The sequence below is a fragment of the Alosa alosa genome, chromosome 24 (genome assembly GCF_017589495.1).
Source record: "Alosa alosa isolate M-15738 ecotype Scorff River chromosome 24, AALO_Geno_1.1, whole genome shotgun sequence".
NCBI lineage: Eukaryota > Metazoa > Chordata > Actinopteri > Clupeiformes > Clupeidae > Alosa > Alosa alosa.
The window spans coordinates 22,179,979-22,202,883 of NC_063212.1; the positions used below are offsets into that span (position 1 = coordinate 22,179,979).

The 22,905-nt window shown below is 44.1% G+C and overlaps 1 protein-coding gene across 1 annotated transcript; it reads right to left on the bottom strand.

Annotated features, from left to right (window-relative positions):
* Window positions 1–2,683: 2,683 nt before the first annotated feature.
* Window positions 2,684–22,775, bottom strand: etnppl (ethanolamine-phosphate phospho-lyase). The gene is made up of 13 exons (XM_048235870.1): window positions 22,547–22,775; window positions 21,904–22,022; window positions 21,219–21,378; window positions 18,460–18,534; window positions 17,448–17,541; window positions 15,901–16,017; window positions 14,438–14,520; window positions 7,894–8,119; window positions 6,306–6,460; window positions 5,813–5,902; window positions 4,709–4,839; window positions 4,130–4,200; window positions 2,684–3,759 (listed from the first exon to the last, which is right to left on the bottom strand). The coding sequence occupies exons 1-13, from the start codon at window positions 22,603–22,605 to the stop codon at window positions 3,661–3,663; spliced, it is 1,479 nt and encodes a 492-aa protein (XP_048091827.1). The 5' UTR covers window positions 22,606–22,775; the 3' UTR covers window positions 2,684–3,660.
* Window positions 22,776–22,905: the final 130 nt, after the last annotated feature.

Here is a 22,905-nt window from a genome sequence, read left to right on the forward strand (position 1 = left end):
TTGATGTGATCTGCCCTCCATCCAGGACTTATACAACATGAGATGCATCAGAAAGGCCAAAAGAATCATAATGGCCCCAGCCATCCTAGTCATGGGCTGTTTCAGCTGCTACCATCTGGCAAGCGATATCAAAGTCTTAAGGTTCAGACCACCAGACTCCAGAACAGTTTTTTCCACCAAGCAATTAGGCTTATGAACATTGAAACAAAAAGACAGCCTGAGCCTGTGCGTGTCAATCTTTGCACTACAACACACACACACACACACATACCATACTATTTATTTATTATTTGTTTTTTGAGGAGCAACAAAAACACAAGAATTTTACTCCCTTATACCCGTATAATGAGATGTAATAAAGACAATCTTGAATCTAGTTTCTGATAGTTTCCTGTTCATTTGTGTGTGTGTACTGTATGTGTGTGTGTGTGTGACACATGTAGAATCTTTCCATTTGCTGTGTACACAAAGCTCGCTGTCTGAGAGGGTCTGTGCTGCTGGCACATGCTGATCAGGCAATCTTCATGGTGACTAATTACGTTGTTTTGGACAAAAGTGTCTGCTAATACATTTAAATATAAACATAAACAAATGTGACTTCCTGTGCAATCGCTGACTGCACCTTTAACTTTTCATTTCTTGTTGCATTGCCAAACAATGAATTTCATATCAATATGTCAATGAAAGTCTCAATGGCACCACTGAAAAACTGAAGGGATAGCCTAAACATTCACCCTGGGGATGTCAGTAAAACAAAAACATGACACGAAAGGGAATGTTTATGCCCTCAGTTGGACCTCTGTGGGGCAAGATCCCCTCTAAAGACCTACAGTGGGTCCCAGTTAAGTTTGGACGGGTTCCTTCAGGAATCACGCACCCCATTTTCTCAGCAGAAATGGCACAAACTGCAGTTGACACAAACAACCACAAGGTGTCACTTTGGAGTTCTGCCACTACTAGTTGTGTTGCAACACAACAACTATTTTTGATGCGACTTACTGCTTCCATGATGCAGTTTCCAAGTCAGTAGAACAATCAGAGAAAGCTGAGCCATTACCAAACATATATGATAATACAATAGCATGAGTTTATATATCTTATACCCTATTTGTCACGGTTACTTATAGATTTGATAGTGTAACGATAAGCGCATGAGACTTTCAGCGGGGGCACGGGAACTTAAATTGATCACGGTAGTTTAAGCTTACACTTGACAAAACATTCTGATATGAAAATGTAGATGCAATTGTTGTAAAATGGTGAAGCTCCTTTAAAAAAGCATCGTCGCGTCGGAGATGGAGAGAAGCGAGAGGGGATATGTGTGTTAGAACTTAGATGCGTGTGGAAAAAGTAGACGTGCTGTTGAGACTGGAGCTAGTCATATTCAAAATAATGCAAAAATAAATCCGCAGATAAAACCAATTATCCTCATTCATTGCAACCGCAGCATGCCTGCTTGCCGACGTTCAAACGAAAAAGATATCAAAGCACCTTTTGCGTTTGAATGTAGCACCCATTTTTTTAAACAGCTAGACAAATGATTTAGCTAATTGATTATAGCCTGTACACCAGCAATTGTTGAACATTTACCTGTACAAGTACATTGACAGTAGCCCAGCCTAACAAGCATGTTGCATGTTGTAGGCCTACTGTAGAAATTTCACTTAAATTGCAACCTCAACATGCCTGCTTGCTGACGTTCAAACGACAACGAAAAAGATATCAAAGCAACAAGAGGGTTGTGTCTGAATGACACGGCTCATATTGCTCCTCCTGACCGTCTATAAAAAAAAGTGTTTTTTTCTTTTCTTTTTGAGCACGTCCGAATCCCAGGACATAACGCACTGGACCTTAGGCTCGAGATATAATTCCAAAGGGGGCAGATAGGGGCCTACTGCACTTAAAAAGATTGAACGAAAGCTTCCCGAAATTTGAAATTTGTCCAATGGTAGCCTACAGACCAGTTTCCATAGTGCACATCTTATCAACAGTTTGAATGTCGTGTGTTTTTCTGCTCATTGACAAATACCGTTCAGCACAATGATTCATGCACAATTAATTTCCCCTGTTAAAGTGTTCGCCTTTGTTACACTATTTGGTTTCGTGATGTAGCCTATGATAAACACCATATGGCCAAATATGTGACTCAGCTAATGTTATAGGCTATACAATTTCCCCTCTTACAGACAAGCTGGTGTAGCTTATTAGACTAGGCTACTATTAAAATGCACCGACGGTAGCCTTGGGTATGTGTAAAGTAAGCTATCGCATGATTTCATGCACGTAAGTTCATGCATCTGTCAAGTTCGCACAGAGCCTCGGACCCCCTTGCGACGGCCCTGCAGCTCCTCCTAAGACAGCGAGGAAAAAAAGTTAAAATATGCGATAAACCCCGAAAAAGTTGACAGGTTTGTTTTAGGTCCGCGGTGATTATTGTGAAATTGTGCAAACGACAGCCTTTTCAAAGCATTTCAAGGAAGGAGTCGTAGCATGCAAGCTCCCAAATTGACCCAGTAGCCTACAGAAGGCATCAATAGCCTAAATTGTTGGGACTGGGGAGGGTCATGCGTTTTTTCTCAATGACTTTGGAGGGTCATAGAAAAATTTCTTGCTGGCGAGGGAGGGTCTTTTTGACTAACATTTCTCAGTGTGCTTCATAGCCTGCATAAAAAGGGACCAAACATCAAATCTCTCAGGTTTATTTTGTTCTTGACAGGCAGGATTTACTGTGATATTGAACAGGGATAAAAAGCAAGAAAAGGCCGTTAGACACACTGACCATTAAGGTCAGCATTGGAAACTGTATACATGGTATTAGCTGCATAGTAACACATGCATTTTCAAGCAGCCTTCTCTCCCCTACATACACCCACACACACACATACACACACACTTCTCATATAACACCTGTTACCTGCCTCCACCTCAGCCTCTCCTGCCTGGGGTTTCCAGGTTCCACGGTTCGTAATGTCTTAGCCACTCTAGGAGGGCAGCAGAGGAAGCAAGTGGCTGATCTGGGTTCAGCCCTAACAGACCCCTCGATAACGTCTTTTCAACACGTCCTGGAGTTTCTGTGGCTGAATGTTGTGATGGGTCTTATGTGTGCAGATGACAGATAAAATATGGTGATTGATATGCACCTTGTGAAGCTGTGATGACCGAGCGCTTAAGGCGTATGACTCGTTATGCACCTTGTGTTAGGGGATGGGGGGGATTTCCGGGCAAACCACAATTAAAGAGAAAACTATTATAGCATGTTGAGACGATAAAAGACAGAGAAATGTTAAAATAAAATCATAAAGAATAAAGCAATGGGATAATGGAATACATTTCATTTTTGTTTCATAATTCAGGCACCTCATCTCTCCACTAAAACATGGAAGTGAATGATAATAATAGCAACATCAACATAAAAATTGGCTGGAATTATGTCCTATCAACGCAAACACACTGGCTTCTCTGACACACTTTCTTGTGCGTTGAACTGAAGTGTGTTTCCCTCGAAAGCACTGTGCAATGTAATTATAAACTCTTCCTTCTGTCTCTTTGTTATCGCAGTCTCTGCACAACAACACTCTTTGGAAACAACACACCCCTGAACAGCACTGAAATTAGTCAGGCATCCCCTCATCCTCATCTTCTTCCTCCTCTTCCTCCTCCTCATGTTCTTATCCTCTTACTGGACTTGGCTGTGGGGGGCTGACTGTAGTGGCCTTTCCCGTTTGCGTGTGCGTGGTGTCCATTCTCCTCGCTGGAAACCTGCCAAGGTCCAAAGAGCAGCGATTAACTCAAAAAGATTGAAACAAAACTGCAATTGTGAGACGTGTAAATGAAACTTCTTGACTATGCGCTACTGCAGAACCCAGCAGCGGTTCTACTTTCTTCTAGTTCCGTACTTCTCTCTTTTACCTGATGAGTAAATGTGTGTCTGTTCGGCAAACACACACACACACACACACACACACATATGTGTGTGTACATATATATATATATATATATATATATATATATATATTTACATAAAAGACGCATGTTGTTCCATGATGAAGTAAGTATGTGACTGGTCAGCATTTGAGTGGGCTGAGAGAGCTCAACCCTTCCCCAGCTGTCCACCCCTACCCCTGCTCACCTTCCTCTTACTGCTCCCGTTCTCAGACACAGCTGTGCTGGACAGACCCATCCCCAGCACCGTTTCAAGCTCTGCAAAACAAACACAAAACAACATCAGTCTCAAAACCTCACATGACCCCGGTGACTTTGGATATGCACTCGGATGAACTTGACTGCCATAAGTCTGACAGACAGGAGCCTCTCTCTCTCTCTCTCTCTCTCTCTCTCTCTCTCTTTCTCACAGTGCACCCTGCATGCCACAGTAATGCAACAGGTAGGGTAGGTTGCTGACAATACAAAAGGTCAAGTGGTTGAATATGAACATGCACCCATCCACACGCAAACACACAAATGTATATAGGATACAGTATATGCATACTTTGTGTATTTCTGGTGTATGTAAAGTAGATCTATGTGAGAGCCAGCAGACCAGGTTGTGGGCAGACTGTACAAAGGTTACAGAGTGGTTATGGGTAGGTTATGGGAAGGTTTTGGGTAGGTTATGGGAAGGTTATGTGTAGGTTATGGGAAGGTTGCGGGGATGTTGTGGGAGGTTTGCAGCTAGATTGTGTGAATGTTACAGGAGCGTTGCTCTGACCTGTGAGGATCTGGTCGATCTTCTCCACGGCAAGCTCCGCGTCCTCTTTGGAGAAGCACATGGGCGGTTTGAACTTCAGAACATTCCGGTGTGGACCGTCAGCACTCAGGAGAATCCGCTGCTCCTTCAGCCTGTGCAAACACACATCAAGGTCAAAGGTCAGTTAAAGGTGGCGGTGGCGGTGGCCGTAGCATCGATATCCCATACATATATTTGGGTCTAGTGCCCACAGGGACCCAGGTTCAAATACGAACATTTCCCGAACACACACCTCATCTCTCCCATTCATTTCCTGATCTTCACTATCCTGTTACAAAAGGCGTCAAAGTCCAAAAATCAAAAAGGTGATGCTACAAGGGACAATATGTTGGGACAACACAACCACAAATCTGGTTCCATGTGTTCTGATTGGACGATCACAAAAAATTGCCTACTTATGATTTAAGTTCTTCAGGGGGGGAACATGGTACCCAATATCAATGGGAATGTTTTGCCAGAACAACAATTCTCTGGAACACTGCCCAGCACCATTGGGTAAAAACGTTGCCTTGTATATCATCATAAGGTGTGTGTCAAACGATGCATCCATGATGCATCCACACACACCAGGCCCATTACTCAGTGTCTGTCTATGGAGGTGTTTTGTACGCTAATCAAAATGCTATTGCTTATAAAATAATCCACACACACCAGGCCCATTACTCAGTGTCTGTCTATGGAGGTGTTTTGTACGCTAATCAAAATGCTATTGCTTATAAAATAATCCACACACACCAGGCCCATTACTCAGTGTCTGTCTATGGAGGTGTTTTGTACGCTAATCAAAATGCTATTACTTATAAAATAATCCACACACACCAGGCCCATTACTCAGTGTCTGTCTATGGAGGTGTTTTGTACGCTAATCAAAATGCTATTGCTTATAAAATAATTTGTTAAGTGCTTTTTTCCTTTGTTTTTGTTCTTTTACTGTTTCCATCTTTTATTGAAATAAATGCAGGTGTAAGTCTATCAGTACCAGTCAAATAAGAGTTGAAGATGTTTGAACCCTGTGAACCCACATGTGAATGAAGAAGAAAAGCACACACACACACACACACTGACCTGTAGATGACATCTTGTGCTTCAGCTGTGGCGGGGGTCCTCTTTGCCCTATCTTTGACAAGCTCCACCCCAACAAACAGGCCACGACCCCTGCAGGAACACCACAGGGTCATAGGACAATCCACATGACCTTTCATCTCTGAGTGTGTGTGTGAAAAATGTGTGAAATGTGAACTTTTCATGTCTGAGCCAACAATCCAAAGCAGAATGCACCCTCTGTACCATCTCTGTACCTAAGTAAAGACTGTGGTCTGTGTGTATCGTGTGTATTTTAAACGTTGCCCAGGCTGTATGTAATGAGTGTTTGTCCTTCTGCAGCTCCTTCTGTGTGTGTGTGTGTGTGTGTGTGTGAGAGAGTGTGTGTGTGTGTGTGTGAGTGAGTGCGTGCGTGTGGTTGTGTGTGTGTCAGAGAGAGTGTGTGTGTGCACGTGTGTGTGAGTGTGTGCATGCGTGTTTGTGTATCGTGTGCATTCTAAGTGTCATCCCGGCTCACCGTATGTCTCCGACCAGCGGATGTTTGCCCTTCTGCTGCTCCAGCAGCTCAGTGAGGTAGGTGCCCACATCCAGCGCGTTGGACTGGAGATTCTCCTGCTCGATCACGTCCAGTACCGCCATCCCGATAGCACAGGACACTGGGTTGCCCCCGAACTGGGCAGGCAGGGTGAGACAGAGCCATGGCGTTAGTGTAACGTCACTGTGAATGACCAGAGGTGTCCTATGTAGGCCCTACATAGGTTACTCCTACTCCATCACTTAGAGCGCTACAAGATAGATTGTATTGTAGAGCGTAGCGCTACAAGATAGATTGTATTGTAGAGTGTAGCGCTACAAGATAGATTTTATTGTATGTGTATGTGTCATGATTTGTAACTATAAAACTGATTTGTGACTGTACATAGGATTTACACAAACCATTGTCAGTATTACCAGAGACTTTCTAATGTGGAGACAGCACTCAAAAAATAGTCCATAGAAATGCATAGGGCTAGTTTGTCAAGCCAATATGGCCGTTGTCTACACATATCCCACCCCTTCCTCTGCAAAACATCGACATGTGAATACATTGAGCCAATCATGTGGTGTGATGTGAATACATTGAGCCAATCATATGGTGTGTTGTGAAGACATCGTGCCAATCATGTGTTGTGATCTCGCCGCTGGAGCAAGATTGGTGTCGTGAAGCCTTGCGCACGCGATGAGTGCCCATAAAACGTTGGTATATGGCCGCCGAGTGGAGGGACTTGCCTAAAAGGACTTTGGTATTACCCATATGTCCTTCACTTACAAATGAATTCTACAGGTACAAATCGTTCCACAGTTACTATGTCTTTCAATTACAAATCTATTCTGCAGTTACAAATCTTTGTTGCAAGTACAAATCATTCCTACAAAGCTACAGATACTTTTGAGATAGATTTGATGCTTCCTTGTTGAATAGCCAATGGTGAATCTCAGGTTTGGCCAGCCAATCAGAAATGTAAGTTCACTATCCAATCACAGAATCCGGTGGCGAGACACTATGAATGTGTGCATGTCACATGGCTATTTCAATTAAAGGATCCCTGCATATAACACCTGATTGGATTAAATTATAATGACATGTAAACAGCTGATCCAATGTCTTCAATGGGAATGATTTTAATCCGACTAAGAAAAAACCCCAACCTGACTCTCGCCAGATAAACTTCGTTCCGCCTAGCTCCACTCACATCCATCTGGGATCGCTTTCGTTGAGAGGGATTTCAGCACGAGATTGTATGGTAAAGCCAATCAGGACGCAGGGCGGAAGTTTCATAGATGTGACGTAGCGTAGAAGCGACTGTGAGACTGTTCTCAGCGTCACGGGTTGGCTTCGATGTGAGTGGTTGAAGTAGCACGTTAATACATGACGGACAAGTGGCTTATCCAATCTTATGCAAGGATTTTTTAATAAGGCCCAGCCTTCTGAAGCACCACTCCAATGGATCGATCCCAGATGGATGAGTGGAGCTAGGCGGAACGAAATTCATCTGGCGAGAGTCAGGTTAAAAAAACCCTGCATGTGAACATGGCCATTGTGTAGCCTTCATTTATGGACTCACCGTGTTGAAGTACTCCATCCCTGAGCTAGTGAAGCCCTCGGCCACCTCTCTGGTGGTGACTACGCAGGACATGGGGTGCCCGTTGCCAATGGGCTTGCCCATGGTGACGATGTCGGGCACAAAGTCATCGCCCTGCAGCTGGAAGGCCCAGAAGTGAGTGCCCACGCGCCCGAAGCCCACCTGCACCTCGTCAGCAATGAAGATACCCCCGGCCTTCCGCACGTGCCTAGCGGGCACAAGAGTGCAGTGCTACCCACAGATACATCCACGATGTACACATACACACATGCACATACAAACACAGCACTGACAATCTCTCTCTCTCTCTCTCTATCTATCACTCTCTCAAACACACACTCACCACTGACAAGCTCACACACCCACACACATACTGTACATATTACTCCACACATGCACACCACCGACAAACTCTCTCACACACACAGAGACACAAATGCACATACTGTGTCATGATCTTAGCAGACATAAACGTCAATCTTACTGTTTTCTATGTTTCTCAGCAATTGTTGTGTTAGAGTGCCATCTACTGGGCGAAATGGTCATTTTCCCGGTATGCAGAAATGTGTTCCGCCTACTTCCTGTTCTCTCCACGCACAGAAAAGAAGTCACGAGTTGCGGATGTTTTAGTGTCTCGTGAATATTCAGCTACCAGTTTACAGCAATAAATCGGCTTTAATTATAATTTGGTTCCCTATGAGGGCAATGCCTGTAAGTATTATTTCGTTTGCTACATGTGTGTTAGGTAACTGTGTGACATGCAATATAAGCCATTTTAGTTCATTGATATGGTTTCTTATATCGTAATGGCGGCTAGCATGGTTGAAACGTGGTAGCGATGAAGTGTGTTATTTACGGTTGCAGTCAGTCATATTCTATGTGATTTATATTCATAAATGTATATTCCTAAAAAGGCATAAATGAGCTGAAAGAAATGTATTTCTGTGTTACAGTTTTTACAAAATTAATAAAGGAATGGGAGAAACTGAACAAAGGATCGAGCTGCATCGACGTTCTTTGTATCCTATACACAAGTTCACGCGCGAAACCCCGGGTGCCGCCATAACGCTACCAAATTTCATTTCCGCCGGAAGTGGTTTGCGCAGCGTCTGCCGGTGTAAACACAGCGATTTCCATGCTAGCTTGGGATCACGGTTCTACCACTTTGACTGGAGATGGCGTTATTCTCCCCCACCCGAATTCAGAACTGGGAGGATAACATGACGACGTGGCCCAGCATAACGTACAGCAAGATTTGCTCCTACTTCGTGCAATCCTTAGCAATAGATGGAAAAGCAATGGACAATCTGAAAGCCTCCGAGGCATATCAATACCTGCACAGCAACAAAGTCGGTTGTCATGTCATACAAACATGATCGTTTTGTTTATCTGAAAGCAAATGTAGAGCCTAGCCAGTGTTTGAACAATGCGTGGCATAATGCTTGGGTGCTGGTAACTGAAGCTGGAGAAGTCAAAACTGCGGGATGTACGTGTGTTGCTGGACCAGGGAGATCTTGTTCCCACTCAGCTGCGATCCTGTGGAAGGTAACTAGATTATTTGACCATTGTAGCCTAGGCCTTGTCTTGTTTATTGTTGGTATCCGAACTACATCATAGGCTACTTGGCTAGAGTGCAAAGTGTGTTTTGTGCCATGATGATGATAATAATGCATTTTCTTCATAAAGTGCATTTCTGCAAACCCAATGTTCTGTATATTCATTGTAGGCTATGTGTGCAATATATTATATCATATGACATGTTTGCAGTGAACTCATTACAATATCTATGCACTGTTTTTACTATATCTCTCTAGGTAGAAAATGCTGTGAGACAGGGGAAAACCGGGCTTGCCTGCACAGACAGACAGAACCAGTGGAATGCTGGGTCTAAAAAGAAATGCTGGTCAGAGGAAGATGAAGTATGTGCGCTTCAAAACGACACAACAGGAAGGATCTCTACCAGCCGCCACCAACTTCACAGCCATCCTCTACCACTCCAGAACCGGCACAGAAGGTGACACTCTTTAGGAATCATGAAGAGTGGAGGAAGAACGCGACTTGCCTCACCAATGGCAGAACTTTTCAATTGCCCTGGGGAGTAGCCTCCTGCAGCTCTGCTTTAATGCTAATACCTCCTCCATCACCGAGCCAACACCATGTCCACGCCTCCATCTCCTAACCCATGATGAGCACCACACACCACTGACTTGTGTAAAATGTAGAACTTTCTATGATGAATACATTAACATGTCCACAGCCCAGCTTGAGGAGATTGAGAAGGTTACAAAAGCACAGAGCAAAGAACAGGTCTGGCATGATCTTGGAGAGTCGATCACACAGCAGCACGGCTAGAAAGGTGCCCATTCGGCTCCAACCACGCACCTGACAAGTTTTTGTCAGAACACTTACACCCATCCTTCCGTGGCAATGCCGCAAACCCGGCCAAGGAGCCGGAGGGGAGGAACTTGCAAGGGACTATTTGGAAACTCTGGGCAACAGCATTGAAACCAAAGGCTTAGTGGTGTGCGAAAAGGAACCGTGGCTTGCAGCATCTCCCGATGGAGTGATAAACAAAGACATTCTGTTGGAGATCAAATCACCTGTGATGGGAAACAAGTCACTAGCAGAATTTTTGGCAACAAAGAACTGCGAAATCACAACTGTGGCAAACGGAGATAGGGTAGATTACCATATTGCCTGCAATGGTCCAAAAGGCTACTACATGCAGGTACAAATTGGGATGCACTGCACAGGGCTTCAGCACTCCAAGTTGGTGATCTGGAACAAAACTGAGCACCTAGAAATCGAAGTACCCTACGACCAAGAATTTGTCCAGGGCCATATCATAAGGCTGCGCACATTCTACTTTGCCCACATGCTCCCGAAAATTGTTGATGATTTTGTTGAGGGAAGGTTACAGTTCTGCAGTAAATATCGCAGCATAAAACTGCCTTATTTAGGTCATGCCCACAGGAGCCAACAGATGTCCGTTATTTACATAATGCACAATTTACATGATCTCTTTGTGCTGTGCAATATATCAATGTGCCTGTACTGTTTGAGTAAAATAAAGTTTGGTGTAATTTCATTTCATTATTGCACTGAACTACGATCATGAATGATAGGCCTTATGTTCCTTAGAGGGCTACAATTTCTGTTAACACAGTTTATCATTCATAGTAAGCTCATACTGTACATAAATAACACTGGATTAATTCATTGTTTTGAGGAAACTAAAGAAATGGCTTCAACAACAAAGATCATATGTTTAATTCTAACAGGTATTTAAAAAGTAAAATACAAAAGCCCACACAATTACATCACTATAAAAATATTCATATATAATATAAAAAAAATACAATGCATGCAGTATTTATTGTGTTTATCTGTATTTAATGAACAACATGGCTGGGTGTTGGTAGACTGGGACATAAGGCAAGATTCTAAACCTCACGAGGCATTCTAATCAGTGGACTCTTCAGGTTAACTAGGCCAGCACAGATGGTTAAGATGTTGTCCAGTTTCGGTGCCATGCTGATGGGAACGGTCTGGGATAAAATCTTAAAGACCTTCAGTCTCTGGATTGCTCTTTCCACGTGTATGCGGACATTGGCTACTTCCTGGTGCGTGTCGTCTCCTCATTTGTCAACTGATTGCGCCTGTAGGTGAATGCAGGGATGTTCAAACTGACCCTTCTCTCATCAAGCAAGTCTCGAATGGTGAACCCACGGTCCGCCATGACCTCATCACCAGCCCTCAGATAGTCTAGAAACCCACTGTCCATGGTGATAAACTTATCGCTGCTTCTGCCAGCATAGGCGTCAGATATAAACATGATAAGCCCATTAGGGGCCACAGCGACGAGATATTTCACAGTGTTGCATGATTTGTATTGGCTGAAAGTGTCACTCCTTGAGTCATGGTTTGTGGCTCTCTGCATTGCACTTTCGGCACAGTCGATGATGCAGGTGGTTCGAGGGTAGTTCCTCTGAAACGACAAGGGCATGGTGGCACGAATGGTCTCTCTTGGAAGCCATGGGATCAGGACTTTGAACTGTTCACCCATCACGTCAATCCAGTGACTAATCACAATGCATGCCATGGATGTAGACACATTGAAGCGGTGAGCAATATCTCCTAATATTAGGTTTAGTTTTAACTTAATCAAGGTCATTAGGATTTGGTCAACAACAGGAAGGGTAATTGATGGCTTACTGAAAGGCAACAACACCGTCACTAGGGTGAAAAAATTGAACCATACGCACTCCTGTATACAGCCGGGACCTAGCATCATCAATGACCGTGGTGCTAGTCACAGTAGGACCCATTTCTGCCTCGCACTGTGTGGCCTTGTCTACTTTAACGGACGGTGTTGTTGAACAGTACGTGTGGTCAACATGTGACGGATCCTCCCATTGGGTCTGGGCATCTTGAAATTTTGGTGTAGCAGGCTCGGCCTCACAGGCAGGCTGACAGGTTTCAGGAGCATCTAATAAGGGGACCAGAAAACATGGATGGAGCCAAATTAATGCAGACATAGTCCTCTCTCTAATAATCACAATGACAAAATTTGTACTACAACATTGCACTCACACGCACACACACACAATCATCATCACAACAGCCTGCCACCTTGCATTGTATTTATGATGTAAAAGACATGCACGCACACATATTACACACAATTAATGATGTATCGTGTGCATTATTTGTCCCATCTCCAAATCAATCAACTGCCTTAGCAAAATACCGGTAGCAATGTTCTTCATAATTAACAGTATTTTCAGCTTCATAGCTAAAGTTGCTGAACTTACCCTCAGATTCAAGTCTGCGTTTCTTTATCTGGGGGGAGGCAGTTGTCCGCTGGGTGAGTTGACGCCTCTTTGGCTGGGTAGTGCGATTGTATCCCAACCACAACTCTGGGAAAGGATTATCCTTGGTTGGTTTTTTTGTCCACAAAGTGATGGGAACAAATAAAAATGTTGCGTGGTGGTTTCTTTACATTCAATGCCTTCAGCCAGGTCCTTGATTCCAAGTCGCTATCAGGCTTGCGAAAAAATGTGAACAATGGAGCGCATGGACATTGCCTCTTCGTAGCTGGTTTGTGGTCGTAGCACTCTCTATCTAACCACTCGTTCAGGTGCTTTCTCGAGTTTTTACAACCAACTACAGCACACGTCGTTCCCGAACCACTTTTCTTCATGTTGTAGCAGCTAATGGTTATATCCTCTTTGTCACAGCGATATCAGTGCTTCGTCGGCACAACGGAGCAAGCTAGCAAAACAAACCCAGCCCGCCAGAACGGAAGTGGATTGCATTCGACGGAAAAAGTTCAGGATGTAGAGCGGAAACGGCTCAATAACTTGTGTATAGCCTAATGTTTAACTTGCTGGATAACTAATGAGCTAAAATTAGTGAGGCCAGTACATACTGTACAATCTAGCTAGCATAGTGCATATACTGTTTCATAGTTATAGAAACACACATTGTTCTACCGGCAAAACGTCTTAGAGAGAACGATTTCAGCAGCAAGCCTCATTTTAGGGGAAAACAAAAACAAACTAGAATCACATAAATGATTTCAGTGACCGGTAGTCAGAGTTTTCAGATATGGGAAACATGCATTATAACTAATACAGACAAACAGACTTAAATCATATATATATACTGCTAATCTACAATCTGCTCTCTGATTCTATCGAATGTATTAATTAACCCTTCAGCAGGTTTTAAACATTCTAACAGAAGATTCTGTTCCGAAACAATGTAAAGTTCTAAAATTCCATGTTGAACTCTATGAACCCAGATATTCTTTAGAACATTTCCAACATTCCCAGCTTAAAGGCCCATTCACACCAAGAACGATAACGATAACTATAAATAAATATCGTTCTCGTTAATATGAATTACGGCGTTCACACATAAACTATAACGATAACGACATGAAGAACAATATCGTTGGGGATCACTTTCAGAGCGATTTTAAGATAATAAGCTAATAGCCAATCAGAACCCATCGAATTTTAACCGTCACATTCATTAACACAAGGAGAGACTTTGTTTATCGTTGTTCAGCGTGAACGCTTTTATCGTTATGGTTATAGTTATCGTTCTTGGTGTGAATGACCCTTAAGGGTTAAGGCAAAGGTGGTGTACAGCTTTCTACAAACACATTAGTTCTAACATGCATTGCACTGCACAAACTAAAAGTTATCAGTCACAGTGCGAACGTTCAGATTCCTAACAATAAGTTTCACTAATGTACAGCATACAGTCAGAACAGCCACTCCTCATAATGTAGCCTACATTGCAAACCGGTGTAGCAGGGTTTTATTGTATGCTAACACAGGCTCATATAAAGCCATGTAAATCTGTGGTGGTAAATCAGTGATGAAAATGCTGAGAGTGATTGAAGGCATTCACATACACGCATATCAGCCAAAGATTATACATGGCGGAGCAAGATAGTTTGTCGTAGTTCATGTCTATAGGGCGTGAAATAGAGGACAGAGGGGAGGGTACATACTGTGCCACTTTCTGGAAGTAGCCGGCAGGGGGAATGACCTGTCCTCCGCAGCTCTGGAGGGACTCGGCGATAAAAGCAGCGATCTACACAAGAGAAGAGCACGTGATGTGAGACCTCCTAAACACCACGCTGCCTGAAGAGGGCGGCGTCTCACACACACAAGGGAAGGGAAGGGGAGGGGAGGGGAGGGGAGCCGTGTTACACAGTAATGCCACCCGCAGAGACAGCACACCTGCAGAAAGCTCCAAGGGCTGCTTATAACTTGGAGTAAAGCTGAGGAACATCACAGCGAGAGATGAGAGACAGATATACACTTAAAGACTTATAGATGGACAGACAGACTTGTATGAGACAAATATCAACACATACAGAGCTGTGAAATGCTTACAAATATGTGCAATGTCACTGTAACATGTTTCAAAAGATTTGATAATTTACATTCGGTCAGTTCTAGAACCATTGTCTTCCATTCTCATCTTTGGACTTCAGGAAATCACCTCTCCGTTGCCTCAGCATCAGGAAGTCATATTTATTTTAACTTCCGGGTCAGTTGGCTGATGATGCCCCTGGAACAGAGGGTTAATTCCAGAGGCGGAGCAAGCACAGCTCCTCCAATCAAATCTCTGCAAATCAGTAAGACGTTATCTTATCTGTTGCCAGAGTTGGAGTTGCACCTGTGACCTGAGAGAAGGATGGGGGAGGGGGTTTCAAAAAACAGCGAGAAGAGAGAGAGAGGAGAGAGAGATGGGAGGGAGATAAAAGGGAAAAGGTGAGAGAAAGAGAGTAGTTACTACCAGAGCACTCAATCCTGTAAGAATCCAGAAGTCTTGAATTTAGAGACTGGCAACAAACAGACTGCGCTCTTTTGTCCAATATGGATATGGATAAGGAGAATCATAAGTCTTTTCTTGTTATTGTATGTACAACTCCCTTATTTGCAGTTTTACATCAGTGCAACAGAGACCTGATTTGGACCTATTTGTGTCTATTAGATGTATGTTACGAAACACATGGTTTCATATTTCTACTGTCTGTTAAATGTTGAATGAGGTATTGAAACACTCAGGCCAACTGTTCCCAATTTATATTAAAACAAAGTATGTGACAGTAGTCCTTGAAAAGTTCATATATGATTCAAACCCATATCCACATGAACAATGAAGCATTTGAGATGGAAAAATACTGAAACGAAGGCACAAACATCACAAAACCAAATTCGCGACCAACAAGAGGCTCCAGCCTGAGGTGTGTATCTGGCTTCTCCTGTCAGACTACAAGACAAGTAACAACTTTACACACATACACACACACACACACAGACATACGGACACACACACCGACACACTCACGCACAGAAGGAAATCCACACAGAGGTCAAAGCGGTCATTGGTGGGGTGGGGGTAGGTGGGGTGATTGGTACAGTATCAGTCTTAAAGGGACACAGAGAGGCTGTGAGTTGATACCTTGTGTCCATTGCCGTGGGCTTTGTCAATGATGTCTTTGACGTTATCTGCGTATGCAGTGGCTGGATCTGAGTGATCTTCTCTGTACTTCCCCCGATACACATCTGGACTCAGAGCCTAGACAGAGAGAAGACGGGCAGAAAGAAAGAAAGAAAGAAAGAAAGAAAGAAAAAAGGAAGGAAAGAAGAAAGGAAGAAAGAAAGTAATGGAGAGAAAGTGGTTCATTAAAACACTGTGTAGTCTAGTCTCCCATACCGTTACATCATGAAAACATAAAACATTTATGCCAACTGAGAAGGATTACAAGAGAGAGTGACAAAGAGAGAGGCTCAGGTGAAAAAAAATTGAATTAAGCTGAGTGATAAATAATATTCATAAAGGAAGAGCCTTAAAAAAAGTCATAACATCATAAGTTGCATATGGAAACAAGTTTTGACAGAGTGTACAAGCAGAGTCCTGCACAGCAGCGTCCTGCACAGCAGCGTCCCTCACCGGTCTGCCTTCAGCAGTCTTTGTGCTGTTCCCTACAGTATCTTTTACAAATAATTTAAAATATGGGTTCTCTGTTCTTCACCTGAGCAGGCTGCACGTGACCTGGCAAGTAAAATGTCACACACACACACACACACACAATCTCCTCTGCTGTGCCTTAAGCACGATAAGCAGTTCGCTTAGTCGGCTCTTCGGTGAGATTTTGTAAGCTGACAGCAAACTGGACTGACTTAAGTCCAGAACACACATACACCTGAGGAGTAGTTGAAAGGAAGGAGGGGTGCCAGGGTGCACATGAATAATGGATGCCCTGAGGGGACAGCGGGCAGAGTTCATCTATCACCTTGTAACACAATAGCACAGGATCACAGACTCCTTCTTCACGACGAGGCAGACAGGACACACAGGAGGGTGTGTGTGTGTGTGTGTGTGTGTGTGTGTGTGTGTGTGTGTGTGTGTGTGTGTGTGTGTGTGTGTGTGTGAGGGTGTGGTGTGTGTGTGAGAGAGAGTGTATACTTGTGCGTGCGTATGTGCATTTGTCTGTGTGAGTGTATGAGAAAGAAAGAAAGAAAGAAAGAGGCCGAGATGAGTGTGTGGCTGCATGTGTGCATGGCTGACTGACACAGAACAACATAGGACTACACACTTACACATGCATACACAGCCCACAAAATAAGCTGCCAAGGAGTCTTCTGTCCCCACCGAGACAGAAAGCTGCTGTCTTGGCACGAACATTAAATAGCAACATGTGATCAGACAGAGCCAAAGCGCTGTTTTATTCACCCAGCTCAGCAACTTCAGCCACACACACACATGCACCGCACCCAATCTGTCTCCAGTGGGCAGGCCCGGCCCTGCCTGAGAGACCAATGTCATAATGCTTTTAGAATGTCACAATTAGAATGTTCCGTTTGATGATGTCATAATGGCTGCTTTTAAAAAGCCATCAATCTTGATTCTATTCTTGCAAGCTATAATTCTAGAATGCAAAACACAAACAAAACAAGAATCCCCTCCCTGCTGAAGGGGTTAAGGTTCCTCAGCCAAGTACTCACCACATGCACGTGAGGGTTCTGCTCCTTGTCTGCCAGCTGCTTGTACTTGTAAGGGCTGATCTCAATCAGGGACGACACGTGACCGTGGTACGCACTGCAAGGACGGCACAGAACAATGGCCAAGAACGTCAGCAGACAGAATAACTTACGGAGTGCCACAGAATCATGGCTTTGTTTGTGCTGCCATGCAAAAGGATAACAACAGCTTGCTTAACCCCATGACAAAGAGTTCATTTTCTTTCACACTTGTTGCACTTTATCTGCAAAACAACTTCAGTCCGCTCACAAAAATAAGATAGATTAATAAAGATAAATACAGACATGTGACAGAAACAGTGACAGTTCAGGAGCCATTATTTAACAAGAGGCTATTCAGAAGACATGAGCGGTTCATTTCTAACAGGTTATGACTGTTGGAGCAAAACATTTTTCTTCAGTCAATGAAGCAGTTGAGCCTCAGACATTATGCAGCCGTGTCTGTCCAAACACGAATTAGATCAAATGTGAGAATGTTTATCTGTTCTTGTTCAGCATGAAGTCAAATTTACTGCAGGGGACAACATTGGCTGACACACAGGTTTGAGTTAATGTGCAACCTGCTCATCTGAAGCTGGTTAATGTTTGTGTGCTGTTGCTGAGATAAGATGACACAGAGAGAGAGAGAGAGAGAATGAGAGTGAGAAAGAGGGAGTGTGTGAGAGAAAGAGCATGGAGGTGGAGAGAAAGACAGAACATGAAAATCAAACTGACAGTAAGAAGCAAGGCCATTTAGAATGACATTGAGTATAGTGAATATTATATATATATATATATATATATATGAAATGGAACATATAGAGACAGACAGAGAGGAGTGATAGATAGATGACGAGAGAGAGAGAGAGAGAGAGAAAGTTATTTCTTGTGTCTTTATACCAATATTAACTTTATCATTCATGCCAATAAAGCACCATTTGATTTGAGAGAGAGAGAAAGAGAGAGAGAGAGAGAGAGAGAAGCCGTGCTGCCTTACTTGTCCAGCGTGATGATGTCCTTGTGTCCTGTATACTGCCTGGCCAGACGCAAGGCCAGGTCATTGGCCTCTGACCTGCAGGAGTAAGGGAGGAGAGAGGGGTTAAGCTCCCTTAATCCTCCTCATCGTGACCTTCTGACCCCTGCAACCCTTCACTCCCTACGCACACACACACACACACACACCGCTCACTTTCTGTTCACAGACACACACTCAAACACACACACACACACACACACACACACACTGCTCACTTCACTCTCACAGGGACTGAATACGGATTGTTCAAATTCTCTGAACTGACTTGTAATTTAACGGAACTAGAACTAGATAAAAGCAGAATTGATATCGTCCAGAGAGTGCTCATAAATCACTGATTGTGTGTGCAAACAGAGAGGCTTAGCTTGAGTCTCTGTTAAAGTCTCATGATTTGTCAGACCTTTGCTTTTGTTTGACTTGCCATCTGACCTTGACGCTGCAGATCCGACAGTCACCTGTACAGTGAGTGTGACTTGGGATTGCTTTCCGATACTGACCCACTTCTGGCCAGCCCTGTGTCAAGTCAGCGGCTGCTCTCTCCCCCACACTCTCCCCTAGTGCACGCTGAGCAAGCCGCAACTCACAAAGCCGCGCCGCCAGTCTGAACGACTTCCTTGTTGGTTGACACACGTTTGAGTTTGCTCTCACGTGCTGTCCATCCCGCCTGCCGCACCGTGCGCGCGCGCGTGAGTGTGTGTGTGTGTGTGTGTGTGTGTGTGTGTGTGTGTGTGTGTGTGTGTGTGTGTGTGTGTGTGTGGTTGTGTCTTTCTGTGGTGTACACTATGTTCTGCACATGTTTACGTTCCAGATGCCGCAGCTGGGAGCTGGCTGAACGCCAGATGCTGAGGGTGTGAGTAGCTCACGGGCTGCGCATTGGCTGGCTTTATCCCTGGCTCTGGCTCTGAGAACCGTGCCGTGGCTAGACAGCTCCCGTGTGCGTCCCGTGTGAGGCTGTTTGCTAGGAGCTGTGTGTGTGTGTGTGTGTGTGTGTGTGTGTGTGTGTGTGTTTGTGGCTCTCCTCTCTCAAACTCACCAGACCAGACATCACGCTAGGGGGAATAAATAAGAAGCCTCCCCGTGTTCCTAGTTCATATAATGACATATGATTAGCCCTAATCTGTCTCTCCCTAACCACCACACCACACCACACTCTCTTCAACCAGGGTGGTCTAGTCTGATGCATAATCCTATGATTTCATTCACTAGGCCTACAACACAGCTGGGGAAGTATTTCTATCTATCTTTTTGGCCTCCACATTCTTTTCCTGCTAATGGACATTCAGTGTGTTCTATCAGCAGACACGCTCCCACAGGAGCACAGGATGGATTCCCTAGCTCTGTCCCAGAAGGTCAGCCAGTCTGCTCTGAGTCTGTCCATGTGCTTCTGCCCGGGGACAACTTAAACACACGTTTATTTTCTTCGGCGGATTAAATAAATTACATGTCCACTCTGAATCCACTTGAGTGTCCTAAACGGTTTTCTACTACGGCTCCTGAGTCGCAAATAGGGAGACTGGATGATATTCTTTCACTGCTACATAATCCAAACACTAAAGAGAGACCATACTGTAAATCACACTGTCATGATCCTAAAGAACTGGGTTTGGCAAGAAGTGTCTATGTTGTACAGACCTTTTCTTTTTAAAGACACGATTCCAGACTACTGGCCAGGCATATGTACTTTCTAGACACTATGTTCTGAATGTGCAAAGGAAAAAAATCGCTTTCAAAACATTTGAACACGCACACACACACACACACACACACACACACACAAACACACACACACACACACACACACACACACATACACACACACACATTGTTACACACCTTTTCACACAAAAACAGATAGATAGGTATGTATATACAATAATGCCTGCTCTATTCTAGTTAGCCCACAGGGCAGATTGAGCAACTTGCTTCTCCACGCCTTGAATTCCTAAAATGCATGTGGAATTCATCTTAATGGCTGTTAGACTTCGTCTATGACTACAGATGAGTTGGATCAGGGTAGACTGTCAGGTCAGAGGCATATGTACTTTCTAGACACTATGTTCTGAATGTGCAAAGGGAAAAAAATCGCTTTCAAAACATTTCGTTCTTGTGTGGATGAAGCCTCAGGGTGCAAGACTGTGTGTGCGACTCATGAGACAAGCCCAGAAAGCTTCAACCTTCACCTTCCACCCTCATTTTGTATACTCAAAAGAGAGCATGGCCCTGGTAAGGCGGCCTACAGTATACCCTGCAGAATAGGGTGAAAGTCTGGGACAACCCCAAGAAGTTTCGCCCCCGACTCCCACCCTTAAAAGCGTGCATGTTCCATGTTGACTAAATTGCTTTTTAGGGTCTGAGGGCTGAATAATGAGACAAGCCCAAAACCGGAGGGTTGCCGGTTCGAACCCTGACCAGTAGGAAGCGGCTGAAGTGCCCCTTGAGCAAGGCACCTAACCCCTCAATGCTCCCCGAGCGCTGCTGTAGCAGGCAGCTCACTGATTAGTCGGGATTAGTGTGTGCTTCACCTCACTGTGTGTTCACTGTGTCACGGATTGTGATAAATTAAATGCAGAGACAAATTTGGTCAAAAGAGTATATATAATATATATATATATATATATATATATATACTTACTTATATAAAACAACTTCCCCCTTTGCATAAGTGTGCCTGTGTGCCTTTATTGAAGGTGTGAATGACCCTGGTCAGTCAGGTGGCCTACCCTGAGTTGACGAAGTAGCAGACGGAGAGCTTGTCGGGCAGTGTGGCCTGCAGCCTCTGGGCGTACTGCACCAGGTTGTCGTGTAGGAAGCGCGAGTTGGTGTTGAGTAGCTCCATCTGCTTGAACCCCGCACTCACCACCGCTGGGTGGCTATGACCCACTGCAGGAGCATGGAGAAGAGAGCAGTTAGAGGCAGGCAGGGGGAGCACACACACGCATACAGTACACACACACACACACACACACCCACACACACACACGCATGCACGCACACACACGCATGCACGCACATGCTCGCACATAGACATACAGAAATAAAATGTGGTTATAGGCCTATGCATCCTATTCTCTCTCTCTCTCGCTCTCACACACACACACACACACACACACACACACACTGTTACACACCTTTTCACACAAAAACAGATAGAAAGGTATGTCTATACAATAATGTCTGCTCTATTCTAGTTAGCCTACAGGGCAGATTGAGCAACTTGCCTCTCCACACCTTGAATTCCTAAAATGCACGTGGAATTCAAAGATATATAGCCATAATCAGCAATAATCTTAATGGCTGTTAGACTTCGTAAGATAAATTGGATCAGGGTAGACTGTCAGATCAGAGGGGAGAGAAGTGTGTGTGTGTGTGTGTGTGTGTGGTTTATCCTGAGAGAACGGAGCTTACCGTGCGCCACATTGTTGATGCAATCCAGGTATTTCTCGTCCTTTTCGTTATACATGTACTGACCCCGGGCACGTACAATTTTTATAGGGTCATGACTAAAAAATACCTTACAGGACGGCCTGTGACAAGACGGAGAAAGATGACATGAGAGATTATTCTTTACTTTTTCCAGGAAATCCAATTGACCCATTAAAGTTTCACAGAAATCTTAAAATATAATGAACATATTAAACAATGTGTATATTCTTCACTACACAATTAAGTAATGGGGTCAAGTTTTATCTGCACATCTGCTGTTTACATTGTTTAAATAACTCCTTTTGTCGGAGTGAGTTATTCGCAACTTCATCCTCGGACGTAAGTTGCTTTCCCCGATACAGCTGATCCCATCTGTTGCTGCTGGCGCTCGTGTGCGTGTGAATACCCATACACAGTTCAAGTTCAACTTAGTTTCCCGTGTTTACTTGTGTTTAGCTACGCTGGGTTATTTTGGTAAGATAGCCTATCTCTTGACCTGGATTCCGTGGCTTCTCTGCAGCATGTGACATTGCCTTACCTCTGCCTAAATAGCCTAAAGTTAGCCTTTAGTAGCCTAAATAACTTTATATTTGCTTTACACAGACGGTGTGAACAGCTTGCTTACCCTATGTGCTTCTTCCTGAGATCTATGGTCTTCTGTTTTTCGAAAAGTTCCGTTGCCATTGCTACTGTCTTTTGGGCAACAGCAGTGACAGTTCTCTTAGCCGCGATACAGCAGTATGACAGTGTGCCGGACGGAGACGCAAGCCGAGGATACCCTCTTCTAGAACGCGCAGCCGTCAAGAGTACGTGAGTGAGTGTGAGTGAGAGAGAGGGAGAGAGAGAGAGAGTGTGTGTGTCTGTCTCGCTCTGTCTCCTATCCTACAGCCTCCTCCCCCTATATAGGCATACACAGGGTTGCATCTTGAATTTCCCCTGGGGATCAATAAAGTATCTATCTATCTACCTATCTATCTATCTATC

Bases quoted from the DNA above. Each gene is read 5' to 3' on its own strand.
- etnppl (XM_048235870.1), bottom strand. From the start codon at position 22,605: ATGGCAACGGAACTTTTCGAAAAACAGAAGACCATAGATCTCAGGAAG. The intron at 14,521-15,900 runs GTATCAACTCAC...TCTCTTGTGTAG, and splicing joins CCCACGGCAATGGACACAAG to ATCGCTGCTTTTATCGCCGA. The intron at 8,120-14,437 runs GTATGTACCCTC...TGTGCCCGCTAG, and splicing joins TACTTCCAGAAAGTGGCACA to GCACGTGCGGAAGGCCGGGG.